Source organism: Gobio gobio (genome assembly GCF_949357685.1).
Source record: "Gobio gobio genome assembly, chromosome: 20".
In the NCBI taxonomy this organism is placed as follows: domain Eukaryota; kingdom Metazoa; phylum Chordata; class Actinopteri; order Cypriniformes; family Gobionidae; genus Gobio; species Gobio gobio.
This window is the reverse complement of record NC_137113.1, coordinates 20,724,409-20,743,837: the sequence shown is the minus strand read 5'-3', so window position 1 is coordinate 20,743,837 and position 19,429 is coordinate 20,724,409. Positions and strand designations below refer to the sequence as shown.

Genomic DNA, 19,429 nt, shown 5'->3' with positions numbered 1-19,429 from the left:
ATTAATCCTCATGCCTACGCGCAGTGAATGGACATGATTTTTAAGTAAAGGGTAATGTTTTGAGCACAGATGTGGGCTATTTGTATTTGATTGTGCTATCCACTAAATTTCCCAGGGGATGTTCTGTTCTCTGCTTCCACTCTTGGCTTGTTCCTGTGCTGTTGTCCATCAATGTTCAGCTACTGCTGGAAACAGGGCTCTCGTTTCAATCTAAGTGTGTTTTCCAGATTGTTCAATACTAAGTTGTCATGGCACGAGGGTCATGAGAAATCTACTCTGATTTTGAGTGTCCCGTTTGATAGACGTTCAGAAGACCGTACAGTTCATATAGCTTCGCATGAGTAAAGAGTGTTCTTCTACAATTGCGTTAAAACTGAAACATCCAGGTGCCACAGGGCTCAAGAATATTCTGGCTTCCGTTTTAACAAAATTATTTATGGCAGTTTGACACACACAAACACAGCGAGTCTATTCTCCATACAGTAGAGGGTTGAGCATGCATCACATCATTTTCAGACTTAAGTCAGATCATAGATTTATGTTTTGTTGCATTAATAATTCATGCCCTCCATCCAAAATCCAGCACGGCAACCTGATCCCAATCAAAGTTTTTTGTTGGTGCTATAGGGGATTTATTCACAGTGAATGTTTCTGTATTTCCATCATGACTAAAGTGAAGTCATACAAAAAAAATCATCTCACCTTTTGAAATGTATTCCTATAAACTCTTGTAATGAATGATTTGCATATCTCGCAATGGAAATATTCTAGAAAAGCTGTAAATGTTGAATTCTTGAAGTATTTTATTGTGAGATGGGGAGTCATTAAAAAACAAAATAAAACAAACAATCAAACAAAAAAAGCTACCACTAAAAAGGTTAAAACAGGGACATATAAAAGACTTTGTTGCCTTGATGTAGACAAAAAGAGTTACAAATTGGCACAACCAAAAATAATAATAAAAAAACAACACTGATGATGTTTTGGCTTCATTAAAAGGGCAGCACAGTTTCATGGTGAAGGACAATCTTTCGATACAACAGCAAAGACTCATGCGTGTATAGCATACAATTAGTTTTCAAACGTTCAGTAGCTTCAAAGTATAGTGGGGTAAGAGACAGTAACATGAAAGTGACGTGTAAAAGGTAACAGTTCTGATATAATATTTAGGGGTGTGTTTTTTTTTTTCTTCTTCTTCTTCAATGCATTTTGAAAATTTGAAAATAATACTTTTCTGTTTTAAAACACTTTGAAATGCTAGAGTTCCTCCCCCAGCTTTGTATTCATTTATCTTCGAAATTATTCTTCATACTAAAATATATTATTGTATTAATACAAACTACAGTATTGTACACTACATTGTGTAATAAATAACCATAAAGAAAATACAAAAATAAGACACATAAATATAAAAGGTCTCTAAAACTAAAAATGTAACGTTATACGGGTGAGGGATGGGAGGGGTAATACTGCCTTTACTGAAAACAAAACAAACCCAACCAACAAAAAGAAAAATTACACAATGTTCACTGAAACAAACAACGAAAAAACTTCAATACAAACGAGACAAAAATTAATACTGACAGGTAAAAAGGCTGACCCCAAAAAAAAAAAAAACGAACTAAAAGTGAATTCTTCATTGATCATATCTGCCTACATTTGTTACCTGAAGAAAAAGTGTCGTGCTGCTAAAGATAACAAGAGAAACAAGTGCACCAAACGGGGAAAATACTTCAAGGCTGAAAAAAGAGATTCTTTTTTACTCCTTTTTGCTCATCGATCGTCTTTCCTGAATTCTTGATGCAGTGTAGTCCTTATACTGGATTGATCTCAAAAAAAGAGGCAGTCTTGTCCTTTAGTCAGGACTAGTGGTTTAGGTGCAGGGGTCCAAAATTTTGCTACTAAAAACGAAGACAGCGCGAGCCCCACGCGAGTGTGCTGCTTAGCGGCGGCGGCGTCACAGCAACGGCACAGCACTGTTCAATGGCACTTCCAACATGCATGTTTTTGCATAAGGGTGGATGATGGGTGGGGAAGGGACTTATGGCGATCACCTGAAACATGATGAACACTGCGTCTAAAACCAGCTGTCCGGGATTACTAAGGTTTTTCTTTGATGTCTTGGCTTTTTTTTTGGAATTCATTAAAGCCCTCCCCACCATAACCACATCAATCTTTTTTACATTTAAGGCTCAGTGTCCTTCTTGAAATGAGACGACAGACAAATGCTGTGCTAGCGAGCACTAGCGTGGCTTAGGGAATAACGTCTAATACTGGAAGGTAGACATGAAACAACACAAGGCCCACGTAGGTGTTCCATAGGTAAACTGGGAATATGGTAGTGCACAGGATACCTTTTCCTTCAAATGCAAGAAAATACTGAGTTTTGTTCATTGGCAATAAAAACGTATAGAAATCTCTCTCTCCCAACTGTACAGCTTTTCAGGGTAAACCGAGAGTGACAAAAATTAGTAATACTGATAAAAGAAATTGACCCAAGGCGTTTTAGTAATAAAACATTATTAGCCAAAACGTGTATAGCTTTCAGTCCGTATATGCGTCATTTTCTTTTTTGTTTTTGTTCGTTTTTTCGTTAAACTTTGCATTTGTACAAACCATACTCAAACACTGAAAATCGTCTTCATGTGGAAAAAGTAACTATTTCGTATTTATCAGGCACACCTGGGGGTTTATACACAGTAGTGGGTTTAAATGCAGCGTAAGAGCAGTCGCGCTCTCTTCCTCGCCTCGTTCTCGTCTTAACACAGTCAGTTCTCAGGAAGAGAGAGAAACATCTGCAAAGAGAAAACGTCTTTTTTGTTCCTTCAAATTAGTAATTTTGTAAAACAACTTCATAAGGAATAAGGGTCTTAAAAACACAGTTGTGGCTTCTCTTCATTTCACGCCTCCATTCATAGCGGCTGTGTTCTCTTCGTTTTCACTGATTTTCTCATTGTCCGCCGGGTTCTCTCTTTCTGTCGTGTCCTTCGTGTGTTCAAGGGCTCCTGTGTCCATGGCTTCCTCCGCCGTTCGCTCCTCTTCCCCGTTTTCTTCCTCCTCACATTCATCCTGCATCACTACAACTTTCAGCGTCTGTCCGTCATTTTCCTCGCTCTCACCTTCTTCTTGTTCCGCCCCCTCCATCCTCTCTCCCTCCCCTTCCTGGTCTTCATCTGCTCCTTGGTCGTCTTCGTCTCCCTCCTCTCCGATCTTGACCACCTGAATCTCATCCTCATCCACTAAGCTCCCAGAGCCCATCTCATCCTCCTCCTCGCTCTCATCCTCTCTGGTACTACTCCCCCGCTCGTCTGAGTCCAGGTGGGAGGGGGGCGAGGCCGCCGCGCTTCCCGTCCGAGGCTGCTCCTCGCCGTGGTTGTCCTCTTCCTCGACTCCTTGGCCTAGCCCTTGACCTTGAGCCTCTTTCTTACAGTAGGAGTATCTGTGGTTCATGTGTTGCGAGTAGGAGCCAGAGTGGGAGAAGCGCTTGCCGCACTTGTCACACTGGTACGGCTTTTCTCCGGAGTGCAGGCGCAGGTGCTCTATTAGGTGGTGCTTGTGTTTGAAGGCCTTGCTGCAGATCCCACATTCATGAGGCCTCTTTCCTGCAGGAGATGAAGAAGTTGCACTCTATTAGTATTCATCTTGGATTACTTATCCCATTACCAGAATATTCATAGAGACATGGTGAAATATAATAATTTCTGAGCTTATTATAGACTTGGAATTACTGTCCACAACATATTCTGTAACTCTATATCTTAACCCCTAGGAGTCTGAGCTGTTTTGGGGCCCTTTAGAAGTTTTGACAGTTTTTATTGTGACTGTACACAAAGAAAAATAGAAACTTAACAGATTATAATGATGTATATCACTTGCCTGAATGATAAAAACCAACAGAGTTATTTGAGTCTCTTTGGCACTGATAAGAAAAAAAACGAGTCGATCGCGCCGGCGCGACCGCAGACTCGAGGGGGTTAAGGTACAGTCACATTTACTGTTGCTCTGCAAATTTTGCGAGGAGAAACCCAGTCATTTAAATAGGAATCCATGCGATTTGGGAGTTTTGTGTGAGGGCGAAAAAAGTTCAACATGCAGATTTTGCTTGCGTTCAAGTCGGTCACGCAAATGCACTGCAATGACCAATGGGACTGCACGTGGGAGCGGTGCTAATTGCGCTAATGTGTACGCACCTTCAAGGTGTTAAAAATCATGTCACATACACTGAAAAAAATGTAAGCTAAATGTTTTTCAGCTGATTGACACTGTTATGCAACAGTACATCATATTAAATGGACTCATTTTCATCAATTATACGCATGCTTTAAAAACCACTGTCACACAGTTCAACTTTATAAAGGGTCCCAGCCGCAAAAAATCTTGTAATCTCCACATGTAGCACTATAAAATCCACCCACACCCAGCCTTCAACCCTGGATCTTTAAGGCATTAAGAATTGCATTACATGTTGTTATGTAGCCATGGACAATAAGACCAAACAATGAATCAAAACAAGCTGTGGTGCAACAAGACAGGCCAGCTCCACCAAGGCCTGGAAGTTTATAAACTGTGGCTTCAGACAAAAACGAGAGAGAGAGAGAAAAGACAGCACAACTTGTGGTTCAAGGCGCTGTGATGTCATTTGGATTAGGAGTGCTGCTCGCTTTTTGGCCAGGTATCTTAACAGTGAGAGGTGACCTGCTCTTGGCTTTGCTAACTTTTCATGTTTTTAGAGCAAAAGAGGGAGGAGGAGTGTAAATTACTAACAGAGAACTGATGCAACAGCCTGGGTTCGGTGTGAGAAGGTAATGTATTTGGCCAGAGGATGAGGGAAAATAAGTCACCGCACCCTCCAGCACGTGTAATTTAACAGCGGTTGGAACTTAAAATTCAGTTCTACTCCCTGTGTAATAGGTAAAATTGCTGCAATACAATATATTCTGTCATGATTTCCCCTTCAATATCACTACAAATCATATTTCTATACCCAGCCTTTTGCGTATGAAGGAACATCAAAAAACTCCTTTCTTAATGTCTACTTTTCCACCTGGACAAAGATGTGTAAGAATCCTACCTGTGTGTTCGTATTTATGGCGGAGCAGTGAGCTGCTCTTCTGGAAGATTTTGTCACACAGGTCACAGGCGTATAGCCCACTCTCTGTCCTTTTCATCTTCTTCCTCGTCGGCCCTGAGTCTGAGTCTGTCTGTTCTTCCAATGTTGAGGTGACCTCTGACCCCATCTCCTGTTTCTCCTCCTACATCAAGAGAAAAAGCAGATCATTGTATTAGAAATAATATAACCAAGGTACATTTGTGGGCGCATATACATATATATTGATAAACACTTGAATGTTAGTTTAGAGCTACCATTGTGTGCCCTCAAGCTAACATGCAGTTAATGTGGGGTCCTCACCTTAATGCCATTGACGTGTATAACGTTCTTCTGTGGTGTGTCGGCCCCTGCTGGGCTGGAGGATGTAGTGGTGTAACTGTAAGTCAGCTGCGGGATCAGGATGGTCTGTTTAGTGGTGGTAAGTGCACGTAGACATTGTGCTTGTCCCTGGTCAGTGATAGCCACTAGGGTGGGCAGTTGAGTGGTCACAATGTTTATGGGATTGGCACTTGGTTGGCTGGCATATATGGCAGCATTGGTGCTTGCATTGCTGAGCAGTTCTTTCTTTGTGCAAGTCAAATTCAGCGGCTCCTCTTGAGCCGAGTAAACAGTGTTAACGTGACCGCTAGCCACAGCAGCTGTAGCAGCGGATTTTGGTAGCGATAGATCGAGAGGTCCTTCGCCTTCCTCAAGAGTCCTGGCTGGGACAGGACCATCGGCCGATAGGTTTAGTGGTGAAGGGGATGTAGGGACACTCTCGATCCCATTCACCCCAGCTGCTACGCCCTCTACTGGGCTACAGCATTCCCTCTCTCCTTGCTCCTCTGAGTTCATTTGATCATCCGGCTCTGTTCTGGGTGATCCACCTCTAGTCCCATCCAAATCCCCAGGGGTGGTCTGCTCATCTTCAGCCAGGGGTGAGGAGGGGTCTATAGAGATCTGTCCCAGCTGCATCTTCTCAAACCATTTCTTTACCACCTCTGCTGGAAGACTGACAGACTCGGATATCTTTGCCAGCTCCTCCTTTGTGGGCTCATTGTTTAAGGCAAAGTAAGCCTTAAGCAAGGAGAGAAGGTTCTTCAGAGGAGGCTGACCAGGACACAGTCCTTCCTCCAAGTCCATCTTCCCATCAAGATTTTTCCCGTTTACCCTATGTCCATCTTTACCACAGTGCTTAAGTGTTGTGTCATTGTGTAACATACTCTTTTCATCCACAGTGATGGTGGTTTTGTCCCTATTTGTCTTCACAGTCAGGTCCTCTGGCAGCTTCTGAGCCTTGCAGACCTCCGTGTTCAACCCCAAAAGTTCCTTCTTTGGACTTTGAAGGACTGCTTGGGCCTGTGATGGGTCTAGACTGTAGTTGATGATGATCTTAGTACTGCCATCCTGATCCAAGATGGGAAGACTAATGGCCTGGATGACTTGCTGGGGTGCTTGGGCAATTCCCACCCCTCCTGCTCCAATGATCCCTGCTTGCTGCCCCTTAGCTTGCGTGCTTTCCAGCACTTGCCTGATGACGTTGCCATCCACCGCCATCTTTAACACATTCTGTAAGTCCCCTAGGTTGATGCTGATTGGGGATACCAGACCCACTGTTGGGAGCACAACAGCCTGTACGGCTCCCTGGAGAGGGGCTGCCGCCCCACCCTGGAACAGGCCATTTACGCCTCTAGCAGATGGGGCCACCACCACAGGCTTGAACTCGTAGTCCAGCGGTTCAGACTTGATCTGCGTCAAGGGAAGCTGCTCCTGAAGGGGTTTGCTGTTGTCCAGTTTGTCTCTGACTTGGACACGTGCTGTAGGGGAAGAGGTTGGCAGGGATGGAGAAGAGCACTGCGGGGTCTTGGCAGCCCCGGTGGCGGGAGAAGGTCGTGGTCGCCCATTTACTGAGATGAGGCCGATGCACTTCTTACTGCTGATGTGGGAACTGTAGGAGCCGGAATGAGAGAAACGCTTCTTGCAGTTGGAGCATTCATAAGGCTTTTCTCCTACACAACACACACAATAAAGAAATCAATCAAGTGAAACTTCACATATAGCAAGGTCTTCAACTCTATTGCTTTTACTTTTGAGGACATCACCGTATGTTTGATCGAAAGAATGGTGGGGAAATCTATTCAAGTACAATAAAAAGACACTTCACTGGTGGTCCTAAAAATAAGCTATTACCACATAAAAAAAGCTTTTTTATGTTAAAAAATTAAAGGCTATAAAAACACTGTGCAATGTTTAAAAGACAAACTCTCTTTGACAGTAAGTACTAAAATTACTTTGAAGTACTTGAATGCAGAATTGCCCTACAAATTTGTACAAAGAAGTGAATGATTGCACACACATATGCATGCTTGCAAATACACACACAGAGATACAGCAACATACACTACTCAAGCAAATTTTAGGCAGTCCTCACCACTGTGGATGCGCAGGTGTTCTTTCAGGTGGTGTTTGTACTTGAAGGCTTTGCCACATTCAGTGCATTTAAACTTTCGATTCCCTCCTCCACCTGACTGAGTAACATGCCGCTAAAGAATGTAAGAGAGAATGCGTTATACTTGGGTGAACAATCCTGCTGTCATTTATCTGTAAGTGTAAAATCTCATGAAAAGCATGCTTAATTTGTAACCATATGTCCTTCATATGAAATATGAATATATATATATATATATATATATATATATATATATATATATATATATATATATATATATATATATATATATATATATATATATATATATATATATATATATATATATATATATATATATATATATACACTTAATGACAACATAAACTTTTAGTACTTATAGTACTTATACTTTAGTACTTTAGTACTATAGTTTCTATAGGTGTAAGTGATGTAAGCTTTTACACCTTACCCATGTGTTAAATCCAACCATTTTCAGTCTGGTTTTCAATCTTTGGTATTCACAACAATACACAATAGTCTAAAATTGTAACCCCCCCGGGATGCGTTTCCCGTACAACGACGTAACTCACTGCTTAACTACCATAGTACGATGCATCGCTGAAGAAATCAACTAGCTAGCGGTAATCAACCGCTAAGTAGTAATCAACTAGCGTATTGTCGCAAATTTTTGCTTTCACTTCAACTACGTTGGTTAATGATGTCACTCAGGTGGTGGAGTATAAACTTCTTTTAATGAATCCGTTTAAGGTTGAATTAGTGCTAGATTTTTTTGCCATCAATTATGAACATGACATCTGAGGACTAATTCAAATTTTTCTCACTTATTTTGCTTTATTTCCAGATTCAATCATTGGCTCATCCTTGCACACTAGAGCATGTACGCACATGCGCACTCTTTAAAAACAGTGCTTTAAATCTCTTGTCAAACTAAAAGACGTAAATGACATTTGTATGTATTCTAAATAAAATATATAGGTTGTCCTGAATGTCAGCTTGCTTATTTTGCTCAAGAGAAGGATTTATTAAGACCACATGTCATGCAAACAAGAAACTATGCTTCTAACCACAGGTCGAGAGCTGTCATTCCAACCACGCAACTTTGCGATGCTGTTTGCGAACGTTCGTTGGAACTATGGTTTCGGGAAACACCGACTTGTTGAACTATTCTGATAACGACGGAACTTGCGACCATAGTTGGCTAACGACGCTTTGGGGAAACGCACCCCTGGAAACCACTTTGAACACACCAAAATATGTCATTAAATCACAATGCTCACAAACATTCAATATTAAGGACAGAATACCTGTTCTCGGCCAGCTTTGTGTGCGGTCATGTGTCTGTCCAGCTGTGTTCGGTAGGCAAAGGTGTAGCTGCAGAGAGAGCAGCTGAAATTGTCTTCGCTCTTCTCGTGTCTGTATTTAATGTGCTCCTTCAGTGAGGTGTAACGCTTGTAGCCACGAGAGCAATACGGACAGGTGAGAAGCTGAGAAAATGAGTCTGGCGTGCCTGAAAGTAAGAGACAGAAAAGAGCATATTACAAATGAGTAGAGTTATATGTGTGTATTTATCATAATTTTCTACGCCTCCCTCTTTTAACTTTCTTTTTTTCTTCAAAATTTGCATTCAATGTTGTTCAAATTTGTCTGAAAAGGTGTACAAGTAAACTAATGTAAAAGAAAGGAATCCAGTTGCAAGGATTTCTGGCATAGATCATTTATCTGTGCAAGTGTGTGTATGTGTGTACATAGAGATATGGATCAATGCACTGACGAATGAGAATATGAGAGTTAGGGAAGATCTTTATTGTGTGACACATCCCATCCTGAAATATCTCCAGCATGAAGTGTTGAAGAACAGCAGCCCAAATGAAAAAGAACAAGGATTGACATCTGGGTAATCAAAGAATACCACGGCAACAAGGCAAATAATTACATAGATGAACAATGGATTCCATAAAAAAAAGAAACAAAATGCTGGTAAAGCATCTGGCATTGAAACAAAAAATAATAAAGCCACGAATGCCACATCTTTGTCACTTGAGTGCAGGGCATTCTGGTAAATTAAAGTCATACAGTGTCATTTATTAAGACATCAATAATATGTTTAATTTCAATGCCATTATAGTGCATACTAATTCAGATACACCATTGTTATTACATTTCACAAACCAAATGTCTAAATTTAAGGAAAGACTTTTATAGTTTTAACCATTATTAACATATACGTCAAATGGAAAAATGAGCCGAAAACACCTGGATGGGTTTCTGTCCAGCTCTCACACAGGTAACATATTACCTGTTAACAGGTAACCTATTAACCTTCTCCCTCCGGTCAGGTGAAACTTTCTCTCTCACACAAACACAGCAACAGGGACGTGAGAAAGTAGCTCAGGTATGGGAGATTTGCACAGGTGTTGCAGGTGTAGCAAAAGTCGTTTTTAGACTCATTAGTGGTCTATGGTCAGGGAGAACTCATGTTCATCATGAGTGATATTTACAATGTGTGTGATGCGTGTGTATGTCTACCGTTTTCATCATGTCCACTGGTTTCTGGTGTGCCCTGACGTGGTTCGTCGTCTGGAGCCTCGGGGAAGATGACGGCTGTGTCTCCTTGCTGGAGCATCTCCTCAACCAAAGCATCTCTGCTCCTCTCATCCTCGTCTGACACACACTCCTCTTTCACTGCAACACAAGCAAATACACACTTACTCACCACCGTGTCTGTGGACAGAGCAACTGCTGTATTATATGGCACGGTACGCGATAAAAAATATGAAGGATAAATAATTGGAATCAGAGCAAATAACAGCCAAAATACTTAGTGGTGACTAACTATTAAACAGTACATTAGCTAAATACTCAGCGGAGTCTGAGTGGATATGAGCTTTAGATACATAGCTTCACATGCATGGGTATGTACACCCACAAAAACACATATTAGTCCTCGAATGCACATTTACCTATTAAAAGCAAATGAAAAAGAAATGACTCTGGTGCAGCTAATTCAATTTCGGGCTTAATGCACAATCTGAGCTCAACGTCCCCATTAAACGAGCTTCTTTAATTTGAGAAATGTACTCTCATTCTCTTTTGCTCACAAACGAAAGATTGGTTCAACTAACGATTGCAAATGAACAAGCGAAGGCTTCGGGAGAAACTGAGCCCTCGGGCGGCACACTATTCTGTGCCTTAGCTATGCGCTCTCTCATGCGTATGCTGAAAATGAGTCCGCAATGTCAGCAATTACAACTAATGGCATTTGCTAGCGAGTCAAAACAACATTCGGAAACACCTGAGGACATTTGTGCATTTGTGTGTCGGAACGATTTAAGAGATCCTGCAATATGTGAGGGAGAAAAACAAAATGAAGAAGGCTTTTTTTGTTTATGTCAGTGTTCTTTTTCTTGTTCTTGCTCTCTTTTTTTCAGCAGCTCTTTCTGTAGCGCACTCTACTCTTGTCAGCAGTGATGTCTTCATAAGGGACGCTGATTCACACTGACACTGTTTATTTTTCTGACAAGTAGGATTTTCTCACCACGGTATAGAAGGACGTCCTTAGTTCTATACAAAGAAGACAAATCCTGTCATCAGTGTTATTTTATTTATTTATTTATTTTACAGTTTTTTATTTTAGTCAAATTTTTAACTTTTTCCTCTTGAAAATGTGTACTAAATTGACGATATTTATCATTATAATTATTTATCATTAATTAATTTATTATTTTAATGCTTGACATTTAAATGTTTATTTTTTATAATAACATATATTAATTAATTATAAATATAATTATTAATTTTATTCAATGAATTAATTTATTATGAAATGGCATGACTTTAGTTTATGATAATCTACAGAAGTAGAAACAAGTATTCATTTATTGCACGTATCTAAAATTTGGGTTTAATCAAGATGCTAAAACCATTTGAAATATATTGCTAATATCTTGCAGTGTTATTGTTTTCTCATAATATGTTTGTTTTTTTGGCGTTTGATAAAATCAAACCCTCTGCAATCTAACATATTTGTCAGTAATTTTGCTGAGCAGAGTAGCACTGCCCGTCATGTAAGTAGGCACTAGAATAAAACAGAACACTATGCAAATGTTATAGATTCATTTGCATATTCATTTAAAGTATGCTCTTGGCATTTGCAGACAGAAAAACCATGAACTCGTTGAAAAAGATAAACTCTATCATGATCTCAATGGCAAATGTTTCAGTAGGTCCCTCCCAAACGTTCCTGAGAGGTTTAAATCGTGTTGAAATCTGGGTGTGAGATGTTCCGCTAGTAAAGACACAGATGATTACAAGAGCTCTTGCTCCAAGCTTTGCCCTGCACTATCCAGCCATTACAGCATGCTGTTGTCATGACATCACAACACTACTGTAGCCGTGACAATCTCACATTATAAGGGGGCCAGAGATAGTCATGAATGTCCTTCTTCATTCTACACTCAGTCAGATCTTTCACATTACACCATTTCCAAGAAACGTTCACAATCTATGGCTCGACACTTTATTACACCACATTATCAAAGTCCTGTGACATCTTGTGAGGGACAATATCCCCTCAGGCCTTACAATAATAAACTGTTGACAGAGATTATCTTGTGATTGTACAACAAACTAAAACTCTTTGAACAGAAACAAATAAGATACGTGGTGTAGTTCAGTGAAGTAGCAAGCTCACGTATAGCACATGCACGTATGATTATATATGACATCCTGACCTAGTGAAACACATTAAGGGTGAAGGTCAGATAAAGTGCATGAGTGCTCTGTGATGGGCTTGGTTTGACTTGAGATTGATGCACTAGTTAGCATGCTAGAGCTCAGTCACATGAGTGTCAAAGCTCACCCAGTTCATAGACTTACTTTAACTTGACGATTAACTAGAGAAACTAAAGAAATATGTACATAACATCTTGTGAGGTACTGTAAGCGTAGTTCCACTATCCATTAAATCCACTAACAAAACCGTTACGGTTGACTATGGCATTCTCACCGCAGCTGAATGTGAACCAAATCTGATTTTCTACTCAAATCTGATTTTTCTGTGAGGTTGTTCACATGACCCTTTGAATGAAGCCTGTATCAGATACTGGTTTGAACAGAGAACACTCCTAAACTGATGCACGTACAACACTCTAACCTGGAATGTCTATCAGAAGTAAAAAGGTGGAAGTTACAAATTGTACATTAATTATAGGGGGAAAGAGATCAACATGACTCAGAATTGTAATCATGAATTTATTACAAAATAATGATAATTTGGTAACACTTTATTTTAAGGTGTCATTATTACAGTGTAATTATTTAAGTACTGGGTAATAATAATTAACTACATGTACTTACTATAGGGTTAGGGTAGGTTTAGGGTTAGTTGCTTGTAATTATGCATAATTTACTGTTATTACTATGGTAAGTACATGTAACATGGACACTGTAAAATAAAGTGTTACCGATAATTCTGAATCATTCTGATTTCGTTGCCCTGATATGTATACAGATAAAGTGTCAGGGTCAGGTATGGGTGAAAGTGAGCGAGGACTCAAGTGCAACAAAAATGGGTTTTTATTAAATACAAAATAAAATAAACTCAAACAAAATATCCACAAGGGGGAAATCAAACAGAACGTAATACATACTAGTGACCAGGAGAAAACAAACGTGATGCAGGGAGCAACCAAACAGGAACAGACGACATACCAACGATAACGCAGGACTAAAGACACAAGGAGATTAAATAGGGGACAAACAAGGCAGGTAATGGGGAAGAACAGGTGGGGCAAATTAACCAATAATCATATAACAAGAGGGGTGGGGTCAAGACAATAGAGAGGAGAGCACATGACACAAGGAACATGTGACGAGTCATGTGCTCACACCAAACATGACAAAACACAAGCACATGCACAGAAAATAACAAAAACACAACATGTGCTAAACAAGACAAGACAGACATGTGACATAAAGACTCATTAAAGATGCATTAAATTGATAAAAAAGTGATAGTAAAGACATTTATAATGTTACAAAAGATTTATATTTCAAACAAATGCTTTCTGTTTTAACTTTCATCAAAGAATCTTAAATATATGAAAGAGTTTCAACAAAAATATCAACTGTGATAATAATAAGTATGATTTCTTAAGGATCATGTGACACTGTATATATATATATATATATATATATATATATATATATATATATATATATATATATATATATATATATATATATATATATATATATATATATATATATATATATATATATATATATATATATATATATATATATATATATATATATATATATATATATATATATATATATAATATATATATTAGTGCTGGGGAAAATTATTTGTGATTAATCGCATCCAAAATAAAAGTTTGTGCTTATGTAATATGCGTGTGTACTGTGTATAATTATTATGTATATGTAAATACGCACACATGTACGTATATATTGAAGAAATATTTGTATGTATATACTGTATATTTATCTTATACATAAATATAATTTTTATTTAATATATACATGCATGTGTGTATTTATATATACATAATAATTATACACAGTACACACACATATATTATGTAAACACAAACTTATGTCACATTTTGTCAGATTCATGTGTGATTCTGATTCTTATTGTGTGCCTCTCAGCGTAGACCATCAGCCAGCACTACATTTCCCAGAATCCACCAGATTCACTTTTCCTGATTAAAGTTCTGGTGGGATTTCCATTATGAGTCAGGCACTTACAGTACGTTCCCCAGTGACCAATTACTCCATCACCATATGCTCAGGCACTTTAAAACCTAGTCAAATATAGAATGTAATCCTCCCCAACAGTAAAAAATGAGGTAAGCCCATCCACCATGTTCCTTGTTCCATTATGCTAGGTGCCTATGCTCACCGCATTACGTAAATGGCCGATTCCTAATGCCAGTTCAAGAAACGTGTGGTTAAATTACAGGGGAATAGAGTGGTATGACACATCGAATTGGATATGCAGCGTCACTATCCATGCGACAGGAATCATGCATTGGTTTACGGAGTATTTACCCATTAAATGACTGTGAGGGGAGCATTTTCATCTCAGAGAACATGAGAGCTGACAGTGAGCGAGCGGCCAGTCATCTGATCGTGAAGAATGAAGTGCAGAAAAGTAGCACGGACGGGGGGGAAAGTAAAAGTGGAGGTTGAGGTAGAGGGGCGTACAAGAATTGTAGCCTTAAAACAAACACAGACAGAGAGACCACAGAGAGTCTGCCGTACTGTCTCTGAGCTAGGTGGTACTCTAAAACAGAGATCGCTGCCAAGATAAAAAGAAAGGAAAAAGAAAATAATGAAAGGTGTGGGGTAGCCTGCAATGGAGAGTGAGAGTTGGACTGATAGTGCCGAACCATTATGGCTAGTGGCTGCTTTACAGCCCAGAGCTCTATGAATGATGGGAAGCTTAGGCAGAGAAGTGTATATAACTCAAACACGACATCTGAGCACAGAGAACAATGCACATTACATCTCGGCAGACCAATTTCTCTATGTGACACGCCTCCTAATGGCTCGTATATCTGGGCCTCTTGCTGCAACTGAGCCATTGGCAATGGAAAGGCGAAAGCTATGAAATGAAGGAGAAACGGTGCAACAGGTGCTTGGATCCTGTGCTGAAAGGAATGTTAAAAGGAAGAAGATGCAAAGAATTCTGGGAAAACAATAAAGACTTACAACAACATTTCATTCAGAGCCCTACAACAAAGAAGCAACAGGCGGATAAAGAAAGACAAAGAGATAAAGGTGGTATGGAGGTAAAAAGAAACATTTGAGAGAGAGAGAGAGAGAGAGCGTGTGTAGTCATTTTCTCTTAACTCAGGTTTCTGTGAAGTGTTTAATATTTGGAGAGCTCTGCCAAAAACAATGACTTTCTTCTTCACTGAATCTCCATCCTGCAGAGAACCGCCAGAGAAGCCGGGAGAGAGAAATGAATGAATGAATACTGGCAGAAATTAAAATGACAGAGAACTATGAATTTCTGGAGCGAACCAAGAAACACAGAGTGGAGAGAGTAGAAAATGTACTGAATGAAAAAACTGAACGCGAGGCTGCTGTGCAAGCAGTTGCCGTGGTTATAGCAGCGGTATATTACCTGCCATGATGCCTGCGTCCCGCAACACTAACCTTAACGCACAATAGCATGCTGGTAGCTCACACACAACAGACTTTGTGTTCATCTCTTCCAGCATAAACAATCCCCACAATGCAGGCAATACATATTAACCCAAGAACAGGAGAAATGTCTTTCATAAACACGCAAAAGAGCTCTACTGTATCCCAGTCACCCTCTATCAAGGCTCATTATCCAGATAGAGCCGAGATTTCATCATCACAATAAAAACTAGGTCTACATTTTTTGAAGGAAATACCTGTGCTTTAAAGGCAGCAAAGGAATGGTGTTGAATTTTGTCTCTTAAGAGATTACAGTTCACGCTCCCTCAAAATAACATAAAACCCGGAAGTGTAATAACATTAATGATGAGCTTTTGTCAGCTGAATAGTCAATTTGAAAAGTCAACTAGTTTACAATTCCTACAATTTCTGACTAATGAATTCCCATGGTTTATTCCCAATAATAGTGAGGCAATATATGAGGCACAGCTCAAACAGAAGTCACTTTCAAACCGAGGTTGGTCAATGTAGCAACTTAAATCCATTGGCAAAACTGTGTTGGAAAATCGTTTGCCCTCTCATGCCTGGATTTTCCAGATGCATGTTTTCCTACTGAAATGACTGGATCTTGCCTCAGAAAATTTGCTGAATAACGGTAAATGTGACAGCACCTTAAGAGAGATTAGAGTTCATGTTTCTTTAATAAACCATAAACCCTGGAAGTGTGATGATGCTGATGACGGTTAACTATTTGCTAAACAACTCACTAGTCGACTTGTAAAGTACTAGTTTATCTCACACTTTGTGAATAATGAATTCACATTTCTTCTTAATGTGATAATAGGAAATTTACCTACCTACTTGAGGGGAATCATGAAATCTCAAAAACGTTTGCCGAACTCGCGTTTAAATAACAATAACATAACAAAATCTTACATGAATTGTCCCATAAATGTTGATTCTTATGTTAAAGAAATAGTGTTTTAAAAGTTACCAGATAATGCGCATGCACAGTCCTAAGCGCGAGTCTCAGGTTTACATGGGAAATGTAATGACTTTACCAATTAACAATTGGCTCTTTTATTTAGAAGGCGGACTTATTCCACTATATTTCGCAGTGCAGTTTCTCCCATTCATAAGTAATAGGAGTGCAATAGGGTGAATTCAGCCTTCTTATGATTTAGCTTATAATGTATCTTATTTATATATGGTTTAATTAGTGTGATGACAGTATGTGTGTTTTGGCTTTTACATCGCAAACCTTCACAAAAAATGACGGCAGCTACAGCATTCAGACAGACGTCTTTGGTGGTTTCGTCACGTCGAGCACTGTTTTGAGCATCTTGCCACAAGCGTTGCACTTCAAAACAATTTTCAAAATAGTCCAACTTTTAAAATATGCATCTTGAAACACCTACGTTCTGTTTCATGTAGCTGTTTTTGAACAAGTCCTATGTAAACACTCCTTGAGAAACTTGGCTGATCAGGATCAGGTGAGCCCAAAATGAGAATCAAAATACAGAGCGTTCTTGATAACGATATGTCACAACGAGGCAGGCTTACCATCATCCCATCTGCCGTCCGGGTCGGCGGTCCCGTTAGGGTCATCGTCAGGGGCAACGCTGTCACAGTCAGCCCCGTCCAGGAGACTCCCTTCCTCCTCCACAATGTGAAGCTTATCTTCATCGTCTGAGTCTGACTGGCCCTCCAGCACATGACTGTAGTTACTCACTGCAGAGACAGAGAAAACACAACACTTAAAGAGAATGTTAACACATGGAGCCTGCAAATGCTTGCAAACCACAGAAGGGTTGATGAAGCCCTCAAGATTTGGAAAGACCCTGCTGGTGAAAATGACTACAAAATAGAGCCAGACAAGATTAAAGAGAGACACAGCAGCTCAGATGAAACCAATTGTTGAAGCAGAAGAGATGTAGAGAGATGAAGTGTACTTAAGGGAATAATTCAATTAAATACCAAATAGTAGTGGAGCAGTTCCTGTGTCTTTCAGTGAGCCAATGAAACAAGACAAAGATTCGCTCGAGATCGAATCAATAAATCAGAATGGCTTGTGTTAAAACCATTTGTGGGCAAATGGTTCAGTGTGGACATGGTCAGACGCTGTAATCATATCATCTCAAGCATGAAATGATGATCAAGGAGCTGTAATCGTGAGATCATTTACCATACAACACAAGAAAAATGTATTTTTATAGGTGTGCAATTGGACAAAAAGGCCTTTTGTAACGTTAAATTGCCTCTTTAATTTTTTGAGAAAAGAAGTCTGGTTGACCTCCATTTCAGCAGCACAGAAAAAAGAAAGAGAGAGATCGAGCGAAAACACCATTGATTTTCTGTAACAGGCCAGACGACCTTAATTAGTAATGTATGTGTTTGCATGCTAGGCTAAGTGTGATTTGACATTCTATTAAAACAGCGGATGACGGAGTGGTAAGCTCGCCCAACAAGTTCTCATTCGTTAAAGGGAAGTGCTGGCAGGACAAGGCCTCTAATGGAGAATGCATAAATCAAGCGGAGATTGAACGCTCAGATTTAAAAATTCATCTAAAAGAAAGACAAACATCCAGCACATCTACATGTCTTGGATGAAGAGTTTGTGGCCACCTGAGGAATCTGTATAACTGTGATTGTGATTGAAATTACTATCATCATTGACTAACCCGCATGTCAGACTTTCTTTTGAGGGACAAAAGAAGATATTTTGAATTTTTTTTTTTTTTTTTTACGGTCAATGGGTCCTTAACAGTTGAAGCATTCTTCAAAATATCTTATTTTATATTACACAGAAGAAAGAAAGTCTTTAGGGAGACATGAGGGTAAGTAAATTATGCAAGAATCTCTTTGATTGGTAAAAAAAAAAAAAGGCGGGGGGGATGCATTTTTTTCCAATACAGATATACATTAAATGTACATGACACAAAAGACTGGCAGTGATTATCATGGATATAACATTGTTGAGCATACATAGCAGGTGTGTACTTTTTGCAGGGAAAGAAATAGGTGTGCAGAAGAGCCTTTCCTCTCCATCCTCCTCTCTCCATTTCTCTCACTATTCTTGCTCTCCGTCATTCTTCTGTTCCACTCATCTAAGTACCTCTCTCCGGCCAAATCAATTTTCCTTTGAGAGGAGCAAAGTCAGCAGAGGGGCTGGCCATAGATTCACACACGCGTACGCACACACACACACACACACACACACACACACACACACACACACACACACACACACACACACACACACACACACACACACACACACACACACACACACACACACACACTATATCTCTTCTGCTGGGCTTATCTGGCACATTTACATTCAGCTGATTTTGTGCTTTTTGTTGCACTCTTTAACCAACTCTCTCTCGCTCGCTCTTCCTCTCACACTCTCAATCTTCTTTTATTTCTCTGGCCTGTACTTTCATTCTCCACCTGTTCTGGGCATGTACAAACCTCTTAACCTCTTTCTTTCTCTCTATCTCACACTCCATCTTTGGTTTTAAGGTCATGGATCACAGCAAAGACCTGTGGCGTGTCTGACAGTAGAGTCTCAACATGCACCGCGGTTAAAAAATGCTGTCTATAGCAAAATCAAAAGAAAAAAAAAATTCACGCAATCATAAAGATAGACCCATCGCTCACTAGCCACAAGTTCTGTCACACCTATCCGAGTGATGCACGGATCACCA

At 39.6% G+C, this 19,429-nt stretch overlaps 1 protein-coding gene across 3 annotated transcripts in view; it reads right to left on the bottom strand.

Annotated features, from left to right (window-relative positions):
* Window positions 1–416: 416 nt before the first annotated feature.
* Window positions 417–19,429, bottom strand: part of zeb1b (zinc finger E-box binding homeobox 1b) — a 66,627-nt gene continuing 47,614 nt past the window's right edge. For all 3 annotated transcript variants that reach the window (XM_079800979.1, XM_079800980.1, XM_079800981.1), the window contains exons 2-8: window positions 17,283–17,450; window positions 10,068–10,223; window positions 8,846–9,048; window positions 7,521–7,632; window positions 5,411–7,098; window positions 5,072–5,252; window positions 417–3,602 (exon numbers count right to left, since the gene is read on the bottom strand). In XM_079800979.1, the coding sequence (XP_079657105.1) occupies window positions 2,896–3,602; window positions 5,072–5,252; window positions 5,411–7,098; window positions 7,521–7,632; window positions 8,846–9,048; window positions 10,068–10,223; window positions 17,283–17,450 (3,215 nt within the window). In that variant the 3' untranslated portion in view covers window positions 417–2,895. The remainder of the gene's footprint in view (window positions 3,603–5,071; window positions 5,253–5,410; window positions 7,099–7,520; window positions 7,633–8,845; window positions 9,049–10,067; window positions 10,224–17,282; window positions 17,451–19,429) is intronic.